Source organism: Sitophilus oryzae, unplaced genomic scaffold (genome assembly GCF_002938485.1).
Source record: "Sitophilus oryzae breed Bouriz unplaced genomic scaffold, Soryzae_2.0 scaffold_551_pilon_pilon, whole genome shotgun sequence".
Classification (NCBI taxonomy): domain Eukaryota; kingdom Metazoa; phylum Arthropoda; class Insecta; order Coleoptera; family Curculionidae; genus Sitophilus; species Sitophilus oryzae.
In genome coordinates this window covers 763,848-787,865 of record NW_022147142.1, presented here as the reverse complement: position 1 = coordinate 787,865, position 24,018 = coordinate 763,848, and the positions used below count along the sequence as shown (strand labels likewise).

The following is a 24,018-nucleotide window of genomic DNA, read 5'->3' as shown; positions in this document are numbered from 1 at the left end:
TCTAACATCAATACTTACTTTTATACATCTTACTGATGCATTGCCGGATACAGACGGTTCTAAGCAACAACTTGTCGGCATTTCCCACCTAACTGTTCCCGTCGTATTATCGAATTCTTCGGGCCCTGTCACACCGCAGCAATGGTCTTCGGACTGCAACCTGTCCCACAGGCTTGTCAATGAACTGCCGCCGCCGTATTCCTGTTGGAATCGTATCCTAAGAGCTGGCCGAAGCTCCTAGATAAAAGACAAATAAAAAACATTTATCCACTATCATATAATAATGGTAGTTTCATTAGGACCTTCGTCCAGATAAAAATTCGTTCGTTCGGTGTCGAGACTTGTAAACCGGTTTTAGATGTGAATGATAACCCGTTTTTGACACCGGTGCTGATCTTGACACCGCTTTTAGATTAGGTAGATCTCGGATAAAAACCGCTGTCGTAGTCAAAACCGGTATCGAGATCAACACCGATTGTTACTATGACAACGATACACCGGGTAGCTTATATTTGGTAACCAGTGTCAGGCTAAGCGCAAATTGAGTCGCGTATATTGCGTGTGACATGACCTGGCGCGACGCGAATTTTTGTAAACTACAAAAATATATAGAACAGCGCAAATTGGCAACAAAGCGCAGCGCGGCGCGACCCGCATGACCTAACCAGCACACGCCGCTGTAGCTCAGACACAGTTTTTCGCGCATCGCGTGCGCGTGCACTATTCTTTATTATCGAATACAGTAAAATTTTCCCTTCGGCATCATCTGATTCTGATTCAGAACTAAAGTTTAGTAAGAATAATTGTTTCGATAGCGAATCAGACATTTTTATGTCGACATTTGTATACGAAGACGCCAGGTCATGTCATGCGATATACGCGACTCAATTTGCGCCTAGGCTCAACCCAACACCGAAATTTTAACGGAGTATCTAGTATCCAAAAAAGTTTAAAAAACATTCAAATGAAATATCATGGAATAAGCCTATACTAAACAACATAGTTCCCATAACAACAAAAACATCTTTAATTCAATTTTTAAGAATAATGCGAATATATACCAGGCGAATACCAGGCGATACCAACAAGGTGAATATATACCAGCACCGACAACATCGAATCGAGACAGCTACTATGGTATGGGCACGTAAAAAGGAATGGGAGGGGAAAGATGGCCAAAAAGGGCAATGGAGTATCGTCTCCAAAGCAGAAGCAAAAGAGGAAGACCTACAACTACGTGGTTAGATGGAGTAGACCAGTACATGAGAGACAGAGCTATTAACCAGGAAGAATGGCAAAATCGAGCAATATGGAGGTCGAAATGCGGGATGCGGCAGAAGCTGTAGGATCCCCGCTTTATATATTATATATATAAGAATAATGCTTCTTGCGAATTTTCCTATCAAAGTTTTATATTTTTTGCTACGTATCAAAGCCATCTATATTATTGTCTAACGACAAGCCGTGAAGTTAAAACGGCAACGGCACATATTTCAATTTAAATGGTCCTGCATAACATACTAACCTAACTTTTGTTTTCATGGTGGCGATCGACAAAATATGAGAAAAGAAGTTAACGAAACAAAGCGAAAAGCGGTTTGGCTTTGAGATAAAGAAAAAAAAAATTACACAAAACAGTACCAAGTCCTTACTATACCTAGGTTTCCACAGATAGCTTTGATAGAAATAGTTTTTAAATAGGAGAAATGAGTAAAAAAGAGACCACACAAGAATTACAAAAAAAACATCTTTTATTTTTATTAAATACCTATGCTCTGAATTAATGACAATTGATCAGAACTCAACTGTAGAATACTTAAGTTTTCAGAATCCCGATACAAACAATTTATAGCTTTTTGAACATTAGCGTATGCTTTTTCTACATAGTACTCAAATTCTTTCGGTAACTGCCTTGAAAATAATAGAATCCAAACAAATAAATGACAAAGAATGCTTAACTTCTTTGTCATTTATCGGAAGCAAAAAAAATAGAGAAAAAAGAAAACACTATTTAAAATACCTAAATACAACTATTCGAGAACATTTTAGTCTTTAGCAGATACGTCTATTGTAAACCGTTGACGTTTTGTTAAAATTACTACCTGATAACAATTATTACTTATTGACATAAAACACAAAAGCTTGAACTTTCTGTATGTGTTGTTTTTGTTTATTCTGTTTATTCAGCTTTTTTTACTATTAAGTATATTTTATTACTCTAATATATTTATTACAATTCTTAACTAATATTATTTTATTTTTTACTTAATATTCATTAGAGATAATATAGACCGATAACATAATTTTATATATCCAACTTTAATAATTACCTGACAAATCCTTTCAAATCTATATGCCCAAAATGCCCCTATAACAACATCTCCAAATACCAAAACTAGTAGCAATAACCAATAGGCATTGAGTAGTCTTTCCGATAGTTTTAAGGCAGCAAGACACCCTAATAGTTGTAAAGCGCCCCCTTGTGTGGCTAGCGCTAGATAAGCGTATAGAAATGAAGGCTGATAAAGAGTCAACGATGGCACCAAGCTCCTGAAAAAATAGAAAAATAGTTTTAATACCTTGTAGTGAAGTAACATAAATAAAGTAAGGGTGGTGAATGTTTATGCATATTAAATATCAATCGAAGTTTGGCAGGTTTAGGACTAAGAAATAAAAAAAAATACTTTCTTTAAAAAGTTGCCGACGCGACGTTTCGACATATATTCTCGTCTTTGCTAGATTGGATTTTTTTCGGTGATTTTTGCTCGATTTCGATAATATTAAATTTTTGCTTTACCTTGTTTGTTATTGTCAGGATAACATGTTCATCAGTAAATTCCATTATTATTTATTTTATAATAACGTTGATATCACTAACTTGTTGCCTTATGAAAGGCACTTTTGTAAATTCTTACACTATTCCTGTGTACTACACCCCGCGCACCGCACGAAAAAGTGGCAGCTTAAAATTTTGATGTATTTTAAAGTTTTATACCGGATGCGTCTCGAAAGAGGCTCATCCATATAATTTTTTTTTATTTTTTCAGATAAACAAACGAGATTTGGTATGTTAGTATATGACATAAATTAGGATTCATTGACGTATTCAATTCTTTTCGGCCACTTTCTGTTTCACCAGAAAAGACTACAACTTTTGATTTTTAAATGGACTCACTCGGTATTTTTTTACTTTATTCGATAGAAAATGACACTCTGATTAGAATGACATATCACATGTCAACTTTTGACATTTTCGTTTAAAATAAAATTGAATTTTATATTTCAATCTAGAGTGCCATGCTATGTTAAAAACACTAATTTTTAATCAAGGAGCCTTGGAAAAAATAGATTTGATCGTCTAATGTTTTTAGTATCTTGTCCTGGCCGGTTAAAAGATGCCCAAATCGTATTTTTAATCATATCTCATTTTTTTCAAATATAATGAGGGTGGCTCATTAGCATATTTGGAAAAAGCATTTTTTTCGAATAATTTAGTACCACACACTTGTTATTTCGAGTCAAATTGTCGTTATGAGCCGCATGTTACAATTTCAAATAAACCTTATGAAATAATGTCAAAAGTTGACAAATGGTATGTCATTCTACTCAGAGTGTCATTTTCTATCGAATAAAGTAAAAAAAATCAAGGGTGCCATGTAAAAATCAAAAGTTTTAGGCATTTCCGGTAAAACAGGAAGTGATCAAAAACAAATTAATACCGTCAGTTAATGCTAATTTATGTCATATATTGCAACATACCAAATCTCTTAAGGGTGAGCCACTTTTGAGACGCACCCGGTATATTGAGTTCTAGTGGACCGATTTTGATGATCTTCTGTGTAGCTTGTAGCTAAATTATTTGACTTTTTAGTGTCTTTTTCTAAATTAAAAATGAAAGTTCTGTCAATTATACGAGGGAACAAAAATGTTGTTATTTTGGTGAAAGTTTGGAACACCCGCGCAATATGATAAAAAAGCTAGGAATTTAAAAATTATAAATTAATTCAAAATAGGGGATCCTAATACAAAGCTTTTAAATTATAGTACTGGCTAACAAAAATCTTCGAAATAAACTCAACACATATTTCTCCATCCTCTTCAATTACAGTTACAGACTTGTAAATTATTCCTACAGAAAACTTGGCGCAATGTTTAAATTGGTCAGGAATGTTTTGAAAATTAAAGTGTTTATCTTATTATCCATTTTCATCGTTCTTTATTTGTTTGTCTATTATTCATATTTCAATTCGTTGGGTTGGCTTTTATTTTTACCAAATTCATTTCTCTTTGAGTAATTGATTCAAATTTTCTTTAAATATCATGTTTATAATTCTGACCATAGAAAGCCAGGTCTATATTTCAAAATGCAAATACTTTCAATTCTAGAAACAAAGCCAACTCATATAAGCAAATCTGCAAACTTGCAATAATCAGGACCAATACTATTAATGGTTATCTTTATCGCTAACGTCACTTTCTACTAATGGATCCCAATTCAATTCAGAGCACCCAGCTTTTCGATTATTTAGTTATTTTATTCTTTTAACGGGAGTCTTTGATTTAAGAAAGTTGCCCACTCTCTTGCTACCTGCATTCAGAGACCAATTTCGATCTTAGTAATTCGCTTATATACCAATGTAGAAATTCCGTTACCTAAAACATTTTTGTCTTCGTCAGTGTCCAAAAATTACGGATACTTGTCGGCCATTTTCCTTGCTACTTCTTTAAACGCTTTATTTGAAATATCTGTACCTTATTTATACGTATATATTAACTTCTGTTCCCTTTGCACATTGCGTTGGTAAATTAAAAACTATGGTATTTTTAACCAGGGGATATCAAAAGTTTCCAACTGTAATCAGATATAAAATTATTTTCCGCCATCTCATTACTTATCGTAACGTTTTGGGGAACAGGAAGGAATATAACTTTAATATTATTTATAATTATAACGAAATTAAAAGAAGTAGGATTAGTAAGTGTATTATCGTTGACATATTCTGCTGATCGATTTTTCTGCAAGTCTCAAATTCATGTAATGATAGAGGCTGAGCTTGTAATACTCGGTTTATAACTAACCGAAGTCGCATAATCTCTATATGGCATCCACTGTTCACCTTGCTGGAGCATAATAGGTGTTTCTTCCTTTAATTCGAACTTCTTTTTGCTTGGAACTTCTCATATGTCCAAGACTTTATTGTCGTATAGTGCTCTACCGTGGCTGGCCGTGACTCCAGCTGTAGTGTGTCGAACTGCTTCGCGAGCAGTACTGGATTCGATCCTCAGTCAGTACAGTCGCTTTATTTATTTAAATAAAAATATTTATCTAAATATAGAAACCACCTCACAGAAGGCAATAGCAAACCACCTTGAGTAATATTTGCCTACTAAGACCTCTCAAATATTACAGTTCGGATTAATTTCACATCACAAACCTAACCTAACTGATGACACGCATCACAAGTACCTGAGAGGGGTCGCCAACGTTCAGTATAGAGCATGGGACTAAAAGAAGTGCTCTATAAATAAATAGTTGAAATTCGTTTAACACAGTTCGCCGGCAGTTCTAGGACTGTACGATTTGAACTGAAGATCTAAACTTTGTCAGGCCACACACAATGAAGTTACGTTGAACGATGCGATCTTCAGATTTGGGACTGTCAGTTTTTGGAAAAGGCAGTGCTTTTACCACAGACACACATATAGTCAGTTTTAATCGAACGATCTTGTAGTGAAAAATGTTTTTAAATACAGAAAATACACTTCTCGTGCTTTTGATATTGCAAGAGCCAATTACAGAAACAAAAAAAACCTTTCTGGGTGAAAGATTGGTTGTTACAACGTGATACATTATCTCATACGAAGTGCGAAAATTAAGAATTAGTGCAACAGATGACCTTAAAACTACCTCAAAATGAATGACACATGCTTTAATAAACTTTTAAAGGTGGTTAAGCCCATAATAACTTTGGTTTTTGCGCTTTTTAAGTTCGTTTCGAAACGCACTTCGCAAATTGATTATTCTTTTCTTTACAGAATCAGTAGTTGTATCAACATTTGTATCAATAGTTTTATTTAGTTTTTTCCTATCTGTTTGAATAAGCTTTAGTTTTAATTTTCCACAGATAGAGCAATTGTCTATACAATCAAATCGGTTATTGTCTACAATCAAGTCGGTTAAAAATGTCGTATTATAACTTAAATCGTTCATCTTGACAGTACAAAACTTAGCACTGTCGATTTTTCACTATACACTTCAGTCGGCTGTGAGATTCAAGCGATTTGCAGATTCAAACCTGTTGACGGCCTGTATGTGTATGGAGAAATTTTAACTGACAGTTCTCATCTTAGTTGACAAATCAACAGTTCTGGACTGCCGGCGAACTGTATGTGAGTGGGCGCCTTAAGGGTAAAACTTGAAATAATAATAATAATAATAATAAATGTCTTTATTTAGTACCCAAGAATCGAGATCTAGCACAATGCTACTCCATCTAACCGCGCTATTAAATATAAGCTTAACAACTAAATTCTAAGTCTAAGTTTTTTCGTGAGCAGTAATTAATGACACTAAAAGATTATAGAAAACAATAATATGATAGCAAAGGCGAGCATTAAATTAACAAACTAAAAACATAAATAATTATTAAGTTATTTTAAAATCATATTCTCGACGAAATTAAATACTTCTCTCGTTCATATAATGACGCTTGACAACCTTCCTGAATGAGCCAACAAAGGGCCTGCATAATACACTATTTGGTAAACCATTAAATACTTTTACAGCAGAATAACTAAATGAACCTCGAAACTTGGAAGTTCTATGTTTAGGTACAACAAAATTTCGGGAGTTACGTGTTGCCCGACTGTGGGTACTATTATTAGTAATTAATTTGTCATACAAATATTTAGGGAGTTGGCTGTGACGAACTTTATAAACAAGAGTAGCTAAGTGAACATTGAATCGTTCATCCAATGTTAACCAGTTGGACGCCTCTAACAATGGGGTGACATGGTCAAATTTTCTTTTGCCAAAACTAAACTTTAAGCAGGCATTTTGAAGCTCTTGTAGGCTATATCTATTTCTTTGTGTAATGGCTGGCCAGAATAAAACATCACAATAGGAGATCATAGATAACACCAAAGAATTAGTTAACTTTAACTTAATATCAGTAGATAGAATATTTGCATGCATGTAAAGTACTTTTAATTTATAACACGCTTTTTGCAGAACCCTGGACACATGATTTTCAAATTTAAGTTGGTTATCCAACTATATGCCTAAGTTTTTTTCACAGCTTGAAGGTACAACTAGTGTGCCATCAATAATAACTTCCATACATTGATGATCAGGCATGCCAAATAACAACAATTTGGATATGCTTCCATTGAGTACCAGTTTGTGAGATTTAGACACCTTTACAATCGTATCAAGATCTGAATTAATATTTCTTAAGACTTTATTGACATTAGATAATTGAAAAGTGTGGTATATTTGGGTGTCGTCAGTGTATTGATGAGATTTACAAACAGTTAAAAATTCACTAAAGTCGCAGGTGTACAAAGAAAATAATAAAGGTCCTAGTATACTACCCTGCGGGACACCCTGGTTGACATCTGAGTACTCAGAAAACGTAAATGCCAGCCGTACTCGTTGTTTCCTATTACTTAAATAATTATTAAGAAGTATAAAAGCGGAATCATGGAGACCAAAATATTTTAGCTTGGTGAGAAGTAATTTTTTTTTTGAAGATCAAGGGTATCAAACGCTTTACTGTAGTCCAACAGTACAAGTGCAGTCACATTTCCACTGTCTAATGAACGAAAAATATCATCACAAACATGCAAGAGCGCTGTTGTGGTGCCATGCCGCGCTCGAAACCCAGATTGTGTCACGGGTAGTATAGAATTATTTAGAACAAATTCAAAAAAAGAGAATTAGATCTACAATAATGATATATAATTCTCGTTCAGCGAATAAATACGAGCCCATCAGATATTAAAATAAAAATAAATCAAGCATACAACGGTATAATCAAAAACAAGGTAATAAAACGAGAGAAAAAATCAGTCTATATTAGTACATATCTGATGAACTTATAACGAAGTAAAAATATTCTATCTTTATATTGTTTTAGCAATCAGACCATAGAAACAAAAAAGAAATATCTAACATTTGTTGTCGAATAAATTCTCTACAGCGAGAAAAAATGAAAATTTTATAGTTAAAGAATCACAATAGTACTATAGTCCATTGCAGGTACCTATACGCAGACAAATATATATGTATATGTAAAAAAAATATTAATTTCGATTAGTTATAATTATTATAATAATAGTAATCATACATTGTAAACGCAAAAAAAAGAGTAAACATATTCCAAGGTATTAAATATTCACATTAAAATAAATTATAAAAATAGACACCAGTGCTGGTAGAGAAAAAAAAACGATATGTATTTCGCAAAAAAGCCAACATGGATTTTAAACATGGTCTGCCTCTTTAAACGCTTGTACGCTGTTGCCATCATTAACCAAAATTCTTCCATATGTCGACCATGCATTTCTCATGCCATATTTCCTTCTTGCTGCCAGCAATAGTTGATGTTGCTTTGCTGTCAGGTCCTCGTTAATGTAAATGCCTGTACCCTTAAGATTTCTTCTGTTATTAAAAACTTCATTCCGTTTTAAGACGGATGTGAATGAAACTATTGTTACTCTTGATTTCCCAATTTCCATTTTACCCATTCTATAAACATTGTTAATTTCTTGCAAACATCATTTCATCCTTACAGCATCATTGAGTAGAGTAAGCATTTTAGACACTAAGTTTTCGTCCGAACCATCTTCCAAACCAACAACTCTTAAAGAAAGAGCAGATTATGTTGATAAGGTGATGAGCTTCCTGGGCTCGGACGATTTCGATAAATTAAACAAAGATCCTACTAATGCGTTTTTCACTAGAGTAAAGAGGGTTCTCGATCAGACGTTAACAACTTTAGAATATTTTAATACTAGTAAAGAAAGACTATACCCCATGAATCCATGACCACCCTTACTTTATGGTTTGCCCAAAATTCATAAGGAGGGAAATCCGATTAGGCCAGTGGTGTCTTTTGTGGATTCGCCATGTTACAGAATATCATCTTGGCTTAACAAAGTTCTCAGAGACGTAACAGGATTTCATAATACTTATTCCACTAATAATTCGGTACATTTCGCCAACTACCTAAAAAATATTGAGATCCCACACGGAGCAATGTTGGTGTCACTGGATGTTAAGAATTTATTTCCTAGTATACCGCCAGAGGAATGCATTGACCTCATTAGAGATTTGTTGTTCACTTCCATTCCAAGGTTGGTTTGTGATAACCTCATTTCACTCCTTTCAATTGTTTTAGGTCAAAACTTTTTTAAATTTAATAACGAGTTTTCAGCCAAAAAACCGGTTTAGCAATGGGCTCCTGTTTGTCCCCATTTTTGAGTGAGGTTTTCATGAACAACTTGGAAATACAGATAATGGAGAGTAGTTTTTCACAGTATTTAATAGCTTATAGAAGATATGTAGATGATGTTTGCGTCGTGTGGGGTGGCAGTGAACGGCAGCTGGTGGATTTCCTTTCTTATGTCAATACCTTACATAATAGAATTTCTTTCACTTTGGAAAAAGAAAATGAAGGCAAATTACCGTTCTTGGATTTATTACTTATGAGAAATAATAATAAAATATAGTTTGAAATTTTTAGAAAACCCTCCTCCACAGATAACGTTATTCAGCATATTTCTAACTCCCCATATTCCCATAGATTCGCAGCGTTTAATTCTTTGTTCTATAGATTATGTAACTTGCTACTATCCAGAGAAGCGTTTAATAAATAGACATACATTATAAGACAAATTGCTTTTAACAACGGGTTTCCGCTAGGAACTATTAACAAGATTTACTATAAGTTTGTAAATAGGTACAAGATGTCTTATAATGTCATACATTCGAAAAATTTACAGAGAGGCCCGTATAAAGTTTTAACATTTTTTGGTAATATTTCACTCCAATTGGCAAAATATTTTAAAAATCTTAATTTATCTATTTCCTTTAAAACTATTAATACATTAAAAGCAAATTTGGTTAGAAATAAAGACAAAACGGAGGCTCTCTCTAAATCGGGAGTTTATTCTTTGAATTGTGGCGACTGTCAAGCGGTCTATGTGGGGCAATCAGGTAGAAAGATTTCCACCCGAGTACAGGAACATCTGAGCCTTGTCAATAAATACAGAAATTCGGATAAAACTGAGACTAAATCGGCTTTTGCGAACCACTTATTAGCCACAGGTCACGATTTTTCCATCTCAGAAAACGTTAGTGTTCTGCACGAATGCCAAAAAAGTAAAAAACTTGATTTATTGGAGAAAATGGAAATAACTAGAGCTAAAAAAAAGTCCGGTTCTTGTGTGCGTGAATGACATTTTTAATTTCGAACCAACATTAATTTTCAATAATCTGAAAGATTAATTCGGCCGTGTATTATTGTTGAGTTCTGATTCTTTACTTTAGTAGTATGGTAGCTTGGTGGCTTTGCTCTCTGGTTCCCACCCGGGAGGCTAGAGTTCAAATCCCGCTGGGTTATTCTATTTTTTATTCTTGACTTTGTTTGATTTTTTGTTCCTGTTTGTTTTTTATTGACAAATATTTGCCGGTCATTTCAGCCTCGTCTCAGTGTTGTTTTAATTGTTAAATGTGAACGTGTATTTGGATTAATTTTAATTGTATTTGTAAGTTATGACGACCTTTTTTATTATTTGTTATTTATTTAGGTTCTTTCTTGTTAGGTCTGATGATGCTCGTATATGAGCGAAACCCGTGTAACAGTTTAACATTGTATAAACGTTGAGACCGAGACTTTGAGTCTTTTTTCTACTTTTTTAATTGAGAAAAATGGATGCCTTCTTTAAACTCTTAAAGAATTTTGTCTGATTTTATATTCGAGATTATCCATTCTTCCTTCCATCTTTATTATAGACTGTCTATTGGACTGGGTCATACTTTCTATTGTATTAAGTTTTTCCATAATACTCCCAACACTGTTTTCTATTTTTTCAAATCTGTTACCTAAGTTTTCCAACTGATTCTCAATTCTTTGATTCAATTTTGGGACGAGCTTAGTTATTATCGTCTCTAGTTGGTTATCATCGTGGGGATTGGACACTGGCGCAGTTCTAGTTCCTTTACTCATGTTAAATCCAAATGAAGATCTGGCAACCTCGGAATCTCGAATATATTAACGAAGCAAATATTCAACTAATGCAATCAAACCAGGTATTCAACTTTTTTCTCCCTTAAGCCTGACAACTTTACCTTCTATTTCTATTCAATTTCTATTCAACTTCAGACATCAAAACAACCGTTAAAATGCCAACTAAACTGTGAGCTCGTACAAATCGCAGTTTATCTAGCCATAGCCAAGCTTATGAAAAAAAAAATGAAATGTTTTTAAACATTTTATTTTTAAAAACTTTTTTTTAAAAACATTTTTGTTTAATAACAAGCCTACGTGGGAATGGTAGGAAATGATTCAACAAGTTCAGACAAGTCAAGCCTGCGATGCTCGTTCATTCTTTGACTTGTGCCACATTTACCGACAACTGGCCGGAAGACCGCGCCGAGCCGAGCCGCTCGTCGCATCGACGAGCGCTCTCATTTCCACGACGTGTAGCTCGCCGAATCGCGCGCCAAACAAGTCTCGCGTCGTGGGATGCCGGCTTAATAGAAGCGAGCATCGCCAAATAAGTATCTTCTACATAAGCTTGGTACGTAACCATTTGAACTTCTTTGGTTTATACTTTTGTAACAACTCAAATCGAGTTATGAAGCTTGTGGAGAAGGTCGTCCAGTACGAGGAACCTGCCGCATTGCCGCCGCCTCCTCCGCCTCCAGGACCATCTCTTCCTCCGGTGCGCAGATAGGCAATTAATAGATGAAGCAGAAGTACCACCAAAAACAAAAAGGCTCAGACGAGGACGGGACAATAAACGGTCTCGGCGGAGATACTAGCTCAAGAAGTAAAACCGGTTCTTTTCAGGCCACAATTTTTCTAAATAAGGAAATAGGGGAGATTCGGTGGAGATTATAGATATATTATTATAATAAGAATAACATATTATTTATTATATTTGTATTATATTATTATTTTATATTGTATTAATATTTATTATATTGTATTTATATTTATTATATTTGTATTTATTATATTTGTATTTATTATATTTGTATTTATTTCAATATTCCATCGTCACGAAGACGAGACAAATCCACATATAGGTCGTAGACGGATTTCTCAATTTTTCGAAAATTGAAGAACAGTACTACGTAAGGTTTGTCTAAGGAAATTTATAGAGTCTCTCTTTGCACAACGACCGAGATCTGGAATCACAGTCCCATCGGGAAGGGGTAGAAGCGCAGTGTTTAGTGAGGCAGAAATGGTTTTTTTCGACGAGACTAAACATTTTAAGTAATTGAGCAAATAAATGATTTATTATTATTATTATTTTCTTATATTATTATTATTATTTCTATTGACCTTTTTCTTGGTCCCCTTCGCTTTGAACTTTTTAAAACTTTTTAAAACTTTGCAGCAAATTGGTTTTGTTTATTTTAAAATATTAGACCAAAACCACATACTTTATTTCAAAAAATAAAAAAAGTTTCTCTTACAGAAGCAAACCCGACTCCTATAGGCACCAAAGTTTAGAGCAACCAATTGTCATATTGCCTTTAATATTTATTTTATTGGAAGCTCATTTCTCCATGTCTTTAGAGAATGTATAAATAGAAGACCCCCCACCCATGCCCAACTAAAGAATTAAACTGAATTGAACTATACAATGTCCTTAAAGTACAAGTTGATAACAAGACAAAACTTTTAATTTAAGTTACGGTAACGTGCAAAACTTTCTAACATTAGAAAACTTAAACATTAAAAGGGAGGTAGGGTCAAACTGAACTTTAGCTTTGCTATTTTCCCGTCCATTTCCTCCAACGTGTAACGAATACGTGAGGACTAAAATAATAAGAAAACCACCTTATGAATGTAATTTTATAGTTTTTAATACTTTAATTTGTGATACCGGTTATTCCTTGCTGAACTTGCCTTCGAAGTTTTTAGAAAACGGCATTGGATTGGAGTAATGCTACCAATGTAGTAATTTAACTCGCAAAATAAAATTCCCCAAAAGTAAGGAAAATGCCACGCTAAACACAAAAAAATCATGAATAGGATAAATATGATCCGCAGTCTTTTTATTTTTTTGTTTATTTCGAATTTACTTGATGTTCAGGGCATTAAAAGACAATATTAAATTACTGCTTATTTTGTTTCTTCCAAATTTTACATTTTAACATTTTTTGTGGGTTCGTTACAACAATACTACATACTATATAAATGTAGATTAAATTGCCTATTCCTCCAAAGGCTACACAAGCATATTTAGTTATAATCATTGTCTACCATTATTAATTACAATATAGTAAAAAATATATTTCCAAAACTTAAAATCGTAAAACTGCAGGTTGTAAACGACGGTGTTAAACTATTTAAAAAATCGTTCAATTTCTTATTTTTGAATGGATTTAGATCAAACCATGTTATTATTATATATAAAAGTATCTTTTATTGACATCGGGCCAATCAATAATTTTCCCAGTCAGCTCGATATATTGATGATGTTGCCAGTATTACTCATTAAGCAATACTACTGTTATATTAATAAATTAAGACTGCCTAAACAAACATAACATACGCAATTTTATATACTAATCCATTATAATAAAATTAAAAATAATAAACATATTGTAATTATATTCCTGCAGATTGAGTGAAAAGTTTTGTGCTTAAATATCTACTCTACATATTATAAACGCGTGTTTAAATACAATATTGAGGAATATATATCAACATAAAACGAGGTGTAATTAACGAAATGTCATCGTAACAACAGCTATTTTAGAAACGTTTAGGTTTACTTATTTCACTGAAATTTATGAAAAAAAAGTCCTTTGCCTCGGGTACCGATACCGCCGCGTTTTGGAAATAGCCCAAAACGAAACAAAATTGAACGAGGCAACAGGAAACGCCAAAAAATCTCTCCTACGCCCTCCTCACGAATAGTTTTCAGGCGCTTTTAAGAATCGAGAGTAGGTCGAGGTAAACCGAAGTGGGTCAAGGCAACTTGAAATAAACAGAAATGCGACAAAGTTGGGCGACGAAACGCGACCTTGACCTTCGAAGCCTTCGAAGAGTTCTCCGCATAGTGTAGAGGTAAAATTAATGTTAATCGTTCACTCACGGAAAATGGATTACTGAAGTTTATCTGTATTTTCCTTTGCTATTTTTGGACAAATTTTGGTGTGGTCCCGATCTAACAATAAAAATTAACTTATAACTTGAAAACGAATCTTAACATAACTTTTACGATAACATAACGACACTTACCTTCTAAAATCAAATAAGAGGGTTTTGGCAGCGGCGCCGGTGAAGGCCAAGGCGCCCGCCAGCAGCGCCGTGTTGCAGGTGTAGATCCAGAGGCGGTAGTAGCGCATGGCCCTGCCGTGGCCCGGCCCGTGGGCCCCCGTTGCGGCCGCCCCACCGCCGGCGCGCCGCAGCGGCATCCGCCTCCGCAAGCCGCCCTCAGCCGTGCCGCCCCAGCCCATCGCCCCCCATGCACCTGAAACCAAAAATATTCTATCAATCTCTCACCTCGATAAGACAGGATGTGTTGTTAGCTCAGTTGAAAAAAGATGTTTATCCACAATAAAACAATAATTTATTTATTTATTCCCAACGGTAAACCATTTTATATTTATAAGTCAAGTAAAAAAGACATACATAAATACCGTATGATCGAAAAAAAACGGCGTCCAGTTGGCTTGGAAATGACGATCGATGACATTTCCCATATAATTTCACATATAAAATGACATCGATCTTCATTTCATAGCCATCGCTGACGCCGTTTTTATTCGATCATACGGTATAGAAAAGTAAGGAATGAAACAGCATGTATCGATACGCTCTGATAGGCTCTGTAATTTCCGAATATTAAGTTACCGACAGACGCTAGAACGTAGTTCATACAGATTACAAGCGAGTCTTTACAGATTTAACAGCACTCTCCCACCAAAACCAAACCAAACCACCAAAATTAGGAGGGTTAAAATGCCATTTAATAGACAATGACTCAGAAGACTGTTTACAGTAGGATAGTAGAAGATAGCTCCGATAAAATTTGTACCACGGTCACTGTAGCTACAGTACTGCCTAGCTACAAATTTGTGAAAAGATACCAGAAAAGCTTCAGATGAAAGATCCGAAACTGCCTCAAGATGGACAGCGTACTCATACAAACAAACGTACATACGTAAGCTTTCTGACTATGAACACCACGGTGTCTTCCTAAAGGTACGGTTTCGCTGGAGCCGTACACGGTCGCCGTACACGGTCGCCGTTGACGGCGTCTACTGCAATTCATTGGTTTCAATAGGCATGGTTTCTTTAGCGCGTATCATCGCGTCCGCCGTTCTTTTCCACTGCTTGATATACCAACCAGTCTGAACGCGCCGTCTGGAGTTATGGGGTATTTAACTGCATTAGTTGACGCCTCCTTTAAATCATTTTCCACCATACTGAGCACAAAGTAAAATTGATCCTTGTTTATTCGAAAAAATTCTCTGAACTTCTTCTCATCGCCTTTCAAATGTTCACTAATTAGGAAACTGAAACTTCCTTCGTTACGTCTTCTAAGAAAATATTATGAGTTGTCGATCTTTTTCTCATTTTCAAATATTTTATAATTTCTTCGTCTTCTTCCTCTTCTAAAAGCAAAAAGGCTAATAGTTTTCTCTTCATGATGCAAACAGCCGGATGCTAAAGGGCGACTGTTGGCGGCTACTGTGGCCTAGCCAAGGAATACATGATAAGATGGCGTTCAACGGTTGCTGTCGACGACAACCGTCGATGGTCGCCGTTGACGGCTCCAGCGAAACCGTACCTTAAGATTATCGATAAGGGTCCAGCAAAATCTACTCCACAATGAGTAAAAGCTTTTATTTGGGCAACACGGGCCGAAGGCAAATCATTCATAAATGATGTCAAATTGGAAGGAATAATTCGGAAGCATCGACAACACCTTGAAAGGACATGATGAATAGCTCGTCGAGCTGATAATATCCAAAATTGTTGTAAAATTAAATGTTCAAGAGTTCTAGGTCCAGGATGTAAGTTCTTGTTATAAAATTCTTGAATAACTAAATTAGTTAGTCGATGGTCCCTAGGAAGCAACATAGGATGTTTAATGTCAAATTCCAAATTAGCATATTTTAAATGACCGCCCACCCTGAGGACTCCATCCTCGTCTAGAAACGGACATAACTTCCTAAGCGGTTTAGAACGTGGCATCTTCTCTTTTAGTTTTAGAATATCAGCAGAAAAGACCCAATTTTGTACAAATCGCACATTCACTATCAACGCGTTATAAAGTTCTACGTAACTCAAACACCCTACTTGTTTGCGCTTACGATTACGCAAGTTGTTCACAAAAACGAAGGCGATAGGAAATTATGCGTTCAATTTTACTTAATGACGAAAATTTCTGAAGAAGTTCAGAAAGAAAGTTGCCAGAAAATGTAGCCATATACACTACATTCTTCCCTTCTAAAGTTGCAGCTGTAGGTATCTCTGAACTAAAACAGTTTGGCTAGGATGAATTTGATTCTGCTAGTCAAGGAAGACATGCTGTTTCTTTCCTTACTTTTATACAGGGTGTTTCAAAAAACATGTGCAATCTCGTGAGGAGATTCCTCACGTAAAAATAAGATTTATTTTTAATATCAACATACGTCCGATTCTGCTTTGTTTCGAGATTCTAGGCACTAGTTAAGACAACAGTTCAGGATATTATCTAGATTGTTACTGAATAATAGAAATAAAAGTGGGCCTAGGTTTGATCCCTGAGTTAAGTTTGTATAGTAATAGAGTGATTTAATTTGTCAAATGCTTTAATAAGGTCTGTATATACATCTACCTGCCCATTACTATCAATGCATTCAGAAACATACTGTGTAAAACATGCTTCAAAGAGCATAATAAATTAAGCACTAGACATTACAAAAATCCATATTTTTTTTAAATATTGATTATCATGTGCGTTCACATCCAATAAAAGCTGAATAATAAGTACATAAAATTTTAATCATTCATATTAGTCGACAAATCGAGTACCAATACTGTTCGTTTCCGTCTAATTAAACTTCATCTGACCTATTTGCAAGCCTTGGCACGAACAAGTCCTTAGTCAGTTTATCAAATTTATTCGGGCTTCCGAGATTATAGAGAATTTTTGCAACGGCGCGGCGCCTCTCTATTATGAAGCCGGTCACGTGCGTTGTCGGCAAACCGTATTAAATTCGAAGCGTCTTCTCCAGCTGGAACATTCGAAACCAGAATCTGTTCGAATAGAGACGACTGATATGCGTTTCTATTTGATATATTTATTTTTTATTTTACTAGCTTTCTCTTTCTAATAAACAGTTTTTGATTGATTTATTTTGGTGTATAATTATAATATGTTACTGCTAACATGGATATTGTAATCGCAAAACATTTTCCGATGCACGTCATCAATCATATCAACATTGACACTAAAGTCTATAAACCTGACTAAATGAAATTTTGACTAAAATGTTTAAATTTGTTCCATAATTTAAGATACCGAACAGCTCTTCATTTTACTTTATACAGCGAAGGATATTTTATGTAGATTAAAGCTGCAAAAAATAGTTTAAACCGAATTTTATTATCGCTATGTTAGTCAGTTAGTCACATTGGGCCGGTTTTAGCAAGGTTGTCGTTTGGTATTTAACAATTATTATCCTAATTGTCAGTCATTATTTTGTATAATGTTGTGTTGTTGTTGAATCTTTGTGAGTAATTCTCGTTTTTTACCTATTTTCATAGTCTTTTTTTTTTAATTGTAGGGGAAGGTGGGGCGGAACGGGGTAGCGGGGTAGAACGGGGTACGCCATTAAAAAACCGAACGTCTAAACGAAAATATCCGAAATTGCACTGAAGGTCGCCTAAAAGCATGGGTCGCATGTTAGGTACGCCAGTAGTCCGAAAACCATCGAGCAAGAGGTTAGTCTCGTTATCATCTGGAATTTTCGTGTAGATTTATAACTTTGGCTATATATATATATATATATATATATATATATATATATATATATATATATATATATATATATATATATATATATATATATATATATATTAAGCAGTCGAAGCAAAGAGCTTGTAAAAGTAAAACCCTTGATAAACTATTTTGAACGAGAACGTGACAATAAAGGTCCTTTATTACCCTTGACTGCAGTCAGAGAAGTAAGTTTGATTGATAAGCACAATACACCACTTTCAAAGTTATTTCTACGTTAGTTTTTATTAGATTCTGTGTTTATTAGTTTGTGCATTAATAGCACCCTCTTACTTGTTATTACACTTATGGCGTTGTAAGATGTGATGATAATAAGGCTTAGAATAATCTTCATAATGGACTAGTTTTCGCAAATATATAATAAGCAAAATAAGCTATAAAACAAATAATTCAATTAATTACTAAAATATTAAAATATTAGTTATTAAATTAAAAATACAACATAAAACTCTTAAAGAAATGCAATATAATAAATATACATACATTACAAATGTAATATAATAAATATATTGTTTGTCAATTTTAAATTAAGATTGAAGAGAGAAATTGTTTTGCGATTACAAAACTAACCAGCAATATCTTTACAAACTAAATGCGCTTCTATTTTGAAAAAAATCACCCGTTTTTCAAATTAGGGTGTAACCAGTGGCTAGTTTACAAGTTAATTTAGTACTAGAGAGAGAGAGAGAGAGAGAGAGAGAGAGAGAGAGAGAGTGGGTCCAATTCGACGCTTTTAAATGGAAACACCCTTTTCTATAGGAGATTTATGGTGAAAACTGCACATCAATATCTGTTACCGTTTCGGAATTACGGGGTGTTTTTCATAAATGTGCGTTTTTAACAAATCGCTGTAACTTTTTTGCTATGGAAAATTCTGTATTTCTATGAAAACATTTCCAAAGCACCTTTTTACGTAGAATTTAATGGTTTAAGTATAATTTTTTTAAAATTAATAATTTAAGAGTTATCAACAGAAAAATTGATTTTTTATTTGGGACACCCTCTATATTTTTAATTAACTGAAAAGAAAAAGAAATTACCTTTCCAAAAATATAGCACACTTGATATTTTGTTATAATCCCCTTCGAAATACAGAATTTTTAAAAGTTCGCCACTTTTAACTAGTAAGCTTTGGACCCCTTATTGATGATATGCCTTTAATGGAACTGGAAAACATATTTTTCCAGCAAGACGACGCACCGCCTAAGAACGCTGAAGTTATCAGCAAATTTTTGCAGACAATTTCAAGAATAATTGAATAGTTAACCAAGAATCCAGCCGTTGGCCGTCGAGGCCGCCTGACTTAGTGCCCATGGATCTAATCCTATGGATATATTTGCGGAAGAACAACTTTCACTCCTACTAAGTTAATGAATTCCGCGAGAAATGTTTAAAAACTGCCCGTCTGTCCATAACAGAAGACGGTCGATATCGAACACATGTAGCAAAATCTCGTCTTGGTTTGCTAATTTATTTTTATTGTTATTAGATATAGTTTAAATGTGTTGATGTTGGTTAAATGTATTTTAAATTGTTATAAAACTCTGCATCTCTCATAGCAAATATTATTTTTGTTTTAATTGATGCTCACAGCTAGAATTTTTTTGCATTAGAGCCGGTGCCGTTCAAAGCCTACTTATTTAAAGCGGGCGAATTTTTATATACTCTATATCTCGAAGAGGAATCGAGCAAAATATCAAGTGTGTTATATTTTTGGAAAGGTAATTTTAAATTCTTTTCGAAATAGACTAAAAATATACAGGGTGTCCCATATAAAAAATCAAATTTTCTGTTGATAATTCTTAAATTATTAATTTTAAAAAAATGATACTTAAACCATTTAATTCTACGTAAAAAAGTGTTTTGGAAATGTTTTCATAAAAATACAAAATTTTCCGATACAGCGATTTGTTAAAAATGCATATTTTTGAAAAACACCCCGTAACTCCGAAACGGTAACAGATATCGATATGCTGTTTTCACCATCATGTTTTTGACAAAAATTGAGCTCCAGACACCGATATTAGTTTTTGTCTATCTCCTATAGAAAAGGGTGTTTCCATTTAAAAGCGTCGAATTTGACCCACCCTGTACAGCAGTAGTACAGAGCCTCCATCAACTCATCAGTTCACAGGTAAAGGACCGAACATATACTTATTTAGGCAAAACAGGATAGTTCGATATTTGAGATGACATTATATTGTTACGTTATCACTCGGTTTCGTGTGGATAATTCAAAGTCTTATTTATTTTTTACGAAGTTTATTTACAAAACAACACTAAAAACTTTATAACCAAACCAAACACTACAAGTATAGGCTAATAAACAATTTTTGGTTTTGTGACAATATATTTATTTTAATGAACATCCTCCAGTGAGGGAATAATAGACAGAGTATTCTCACAATCTTATATTAAAAGAATGTGTATTTAATTTTTTTACAAATAGCGACATGTTTCGAGACGGTGAAGTCTCATTTTCAGGCCCAAGCTAAAAATATCAAAGAAAAGAAAGAAAAGAAGTAAAAACCTTTATAAAAACAGTAAAAAAAGTGAAGTAATACAAAGACAAATAAAATTACATATAGTCAAAAGTATTACAAATTGTTTAAGTATATATTTTTAGAAAAATTAAATAAATGACTCAATAATAGACACATCTTATACATTACGGGCGAGAAATATAGGGATAGTGGGCACTCACCTTTATTCCCGTTCTGGATGCGTACTTGGTGGTTTTGGTAATAAAACACTGGAGAATAGCGCGTGCTCGTGGGGTACACACTACATACTCGGTCGATCTTGTCTGTCTGCTTCTCGCTGAGTACGTGCCCACTTAGGTTTTTTCGGGTGAAGGATGGGAGGAAGGGATAGGTTCCAACATTATAATTTCAAAAGAGAAAACGGGGAGATGGTGGACATTACATTTATCTTATTCACTAGAAATTAAAGGTAATTTAGAAACAATTTTCAATTAAAACATCTTTTCCTCAACTTGTTTTATTATCTTTATATCTCTATATTTTTATAGTGTAGGTACTTTAATTTTTGTGTATTAGATGAAATCATTAATTATAGTTTTAATATTACTTATTAATATTTGAAAATCAATCTAGCGAATTCACACTTGTTAATGTAAATCCTTGTTATGCCTTTGAGAATCGACTGCAAACTGCAGATATTACCAGGATAATTGGTTTGCGATTCTAAATTATGAACGTACTTGTTGCTCAGAATATTAATTACATTACCTACGTTAACGCGAATGCCAATGAATAATTAGTTAATCCTGAACAAATCAGACCCGTTTTCCAATAATATACCATTTTGAGTACGTATATTCACACATTGTATATTTTTTTTGTTTACAGGTATGTTTACATATGGAAAAATAATTTAGCTGTGATATCAGTACGAAGTTACGTTAGTAAGTATTGAATAATTTCAAGAGGTAACAATATATCATCAGTCATAAACTTTCATTAAGATTAAAACACATATAAACAGTACTGGTTTTTGGAAAATCTTTAAAATGAAAATATGTACAGGGTGGGCCAAATTGGACGCTTTTAAAGGAAAACACCCTTTTCTATAGGGGACAGACGAAAACTAATATCGATGTCTGGAGCTCAGTTTTTATCAAAAATATGATGTTACAAACCGCACATCGACATTACGGGGTGTTTTTCAAAAATGTGCATTTTTAACAAATCGCTGTAACTTTTTTGCAATGGAAAATTTTCTATTTTTATGAAAATATTTCCAAAGCACCTTTTTACGTAGAATTTAATGGTTGAAGTATAATTTTTTTAAAATTAATAATTTAAAAATTCTCAACAGAAAATTTGATTTTTTATACTATGGTAGGGTAGATTTTTTATATGGGATACCCTGTGTATATTTAATTCATTGGAAACCATTTAAAATTACCTTTCCAAAAATATATCATACTTGATATACACACAACCAAACTTATATGTAATCACTCTTTATTTCTGACTAAATTTCTTGCAAGGATAGAAAATGGTATACAACTTTAAGATAAGGCTTTTTGTTGTAAATAAACATGATAATAAAGAATAAACGACTGCTGCAATCTCTTTTCTTTTGAATTTTGTGTTTAGTAGTAAAATCACGATTCTCCGGTAATTTTCATTCAATCCAAAAAAATTAAAAAATGCCTTATCTTGGATTAACAGATGTTACAGAGGGGAAGAATGATTGCTCTCACCGAACAAGGACTGTTCCAGAGAGACGCAGCAGAGATAGTAGGCGTTATCCAGGGTGTTGTATCGAAAACATATGCAAGATACTTGGAATTAGGAACACACAAGGATAGGCCCATACAAAGTCGTCAAAGAGTCATAACTGAACAACAAGACCGCCTTGTGTGCTAAATTGCTAGAATATATCACAATGTTTCTCATCCAGAGCTACAAAGACAACTACTGGCAGCTACAAGTGTGAACATTTCAGTTGAAACCATAAGAAAAAGGCTTCGTGCACGAGGGTTTTACAGTAGGAAAGAGTTAGGGATCTCACAGTTACCTCGGCAAAATAAAATTGACCAGTTAAATTGATGTCTTCAACATCAAAACTGGACAACTGAGAATTGGCAAAATGTTCTTTTTTTGGATGAGACCAGAATTGGCCTCAGATCATAGAACCATCGAATTCGGGTTCTCAGAGCTCCAGGAAGACAAGTGAGAGACTTCAGGCTGCCAAATCTGTACCAAGATATAAAGGAGGAACTGTAATGTTCTGGGAGCAAAAACTCTATTGTTACCACTTCAACAAATTTTAACGGGTCGGGAATATGTTGATTTGGTGCTAGAACCAATCGTTAGTCTTGGGAGAGCTGCAATTGGGGATAATTTTAACTTCATGCACGATAATGCACCTCCCCATACCAGCAGAGTGACTAGAGAATGTCTTGAAACGGAAGGTGTCATAGTTTTGGACTGGCCTACCTATTTGCCAGATCTAAACCCTATCGAACAATTGTGGGACTAGCTCATAAGAAGGGTTAGAGCTCGTCGAAACAATCCAAGAAATCTCGCACAGCTTATTGATGCAGCATTAGCAGAATGGGAAAACATACATCAAGACAACGTGGATAATTTAATAAGAAGCTTGCATATGGGCTATAGGTGGCAACAAGGAATATTAAAATATCAATTTTCTTTTTGTTTGTGCTTTTTGGCCATTAAAAATTTAAATCTTAAGTTCGTTTCAGAAACCAAAAAATACCATTTTGTTTATTTTGGGAACTGATTAATATTTTGTTATTGCCATATGGATTATTTTTCATTAAAAGTCATTGGTAAGAACTGAGTTTTATTCATAAACACAAACTTTTCATACATCTCAAAAATTATGAAAAATAATAGATGATTTCATATAAGTTTGGTTGTGTGTATGTCTCATGACTAATCTTACTGTAGGCTTGCCCAATAAATTCTTTCTTCTTTTTTATTACAGTACCCACGATAATATCTTTTCTTTATTTTTAATTTATTGAAAAGAATTTAAAATTTCCTTTCTAAAAATATAGCACACTTGATATTTTACTCGATTCCTCTTCGAGATATAGAGTTCATAATTCGCCCACTTTGAATAAGTATAGGCTTTGAACGGCGCCGGCTGTAACGCAAAAAAATTCTAGCTGTGAGTAGCAATTAAAATTAAAATATTTACAATGAGAGATGCAGAATTTTATAACAATTTAAACTATATTTAACATCAACACATTTAAACTAA

At 34.0% G+C, this 24,018-nt stretch overlaps 2 protein-coding genes across 2 annotated transcripts in view; one reads left to right on the top strand and one right to left on the bottom strand.

The window, feature by feature from the left end:
• LOC115887077 (CD63 antigen-like) overlaps window positions 1-14,704 on the bottom strand; it is a 34,343-nt gene extending 19,639 nt beyond the window's left edge. Inside the window, exons 1-3 of the mRNA XM_030906398.1 lie at window positions 14,487-14,704; window positions 2,331-2,550; window positions 19-237 (exon numbers count right to left, since the gene is read on the bottom strand). Of these exons, the coding sequence (XP_030762258.1) occupies window positions 19-237; window positions 2,331-2,550; window positions 14,487-14,704 (657 nt within the window). The remainder of the gene's footprint in view (window positions 1-18; window positions 238-2,330; window positions 2,551-14,486) is intronic.
• The window catches only part of LOC115887075 (pseudouridine-5'-phosphate glycosidase-like), a 229,706-nt gene that overhangs the window by 140,796 nt on the left and 64,892 nt on the right, over window positions 1-24,018 (top strand). The window lies entirely within an intron of this gene.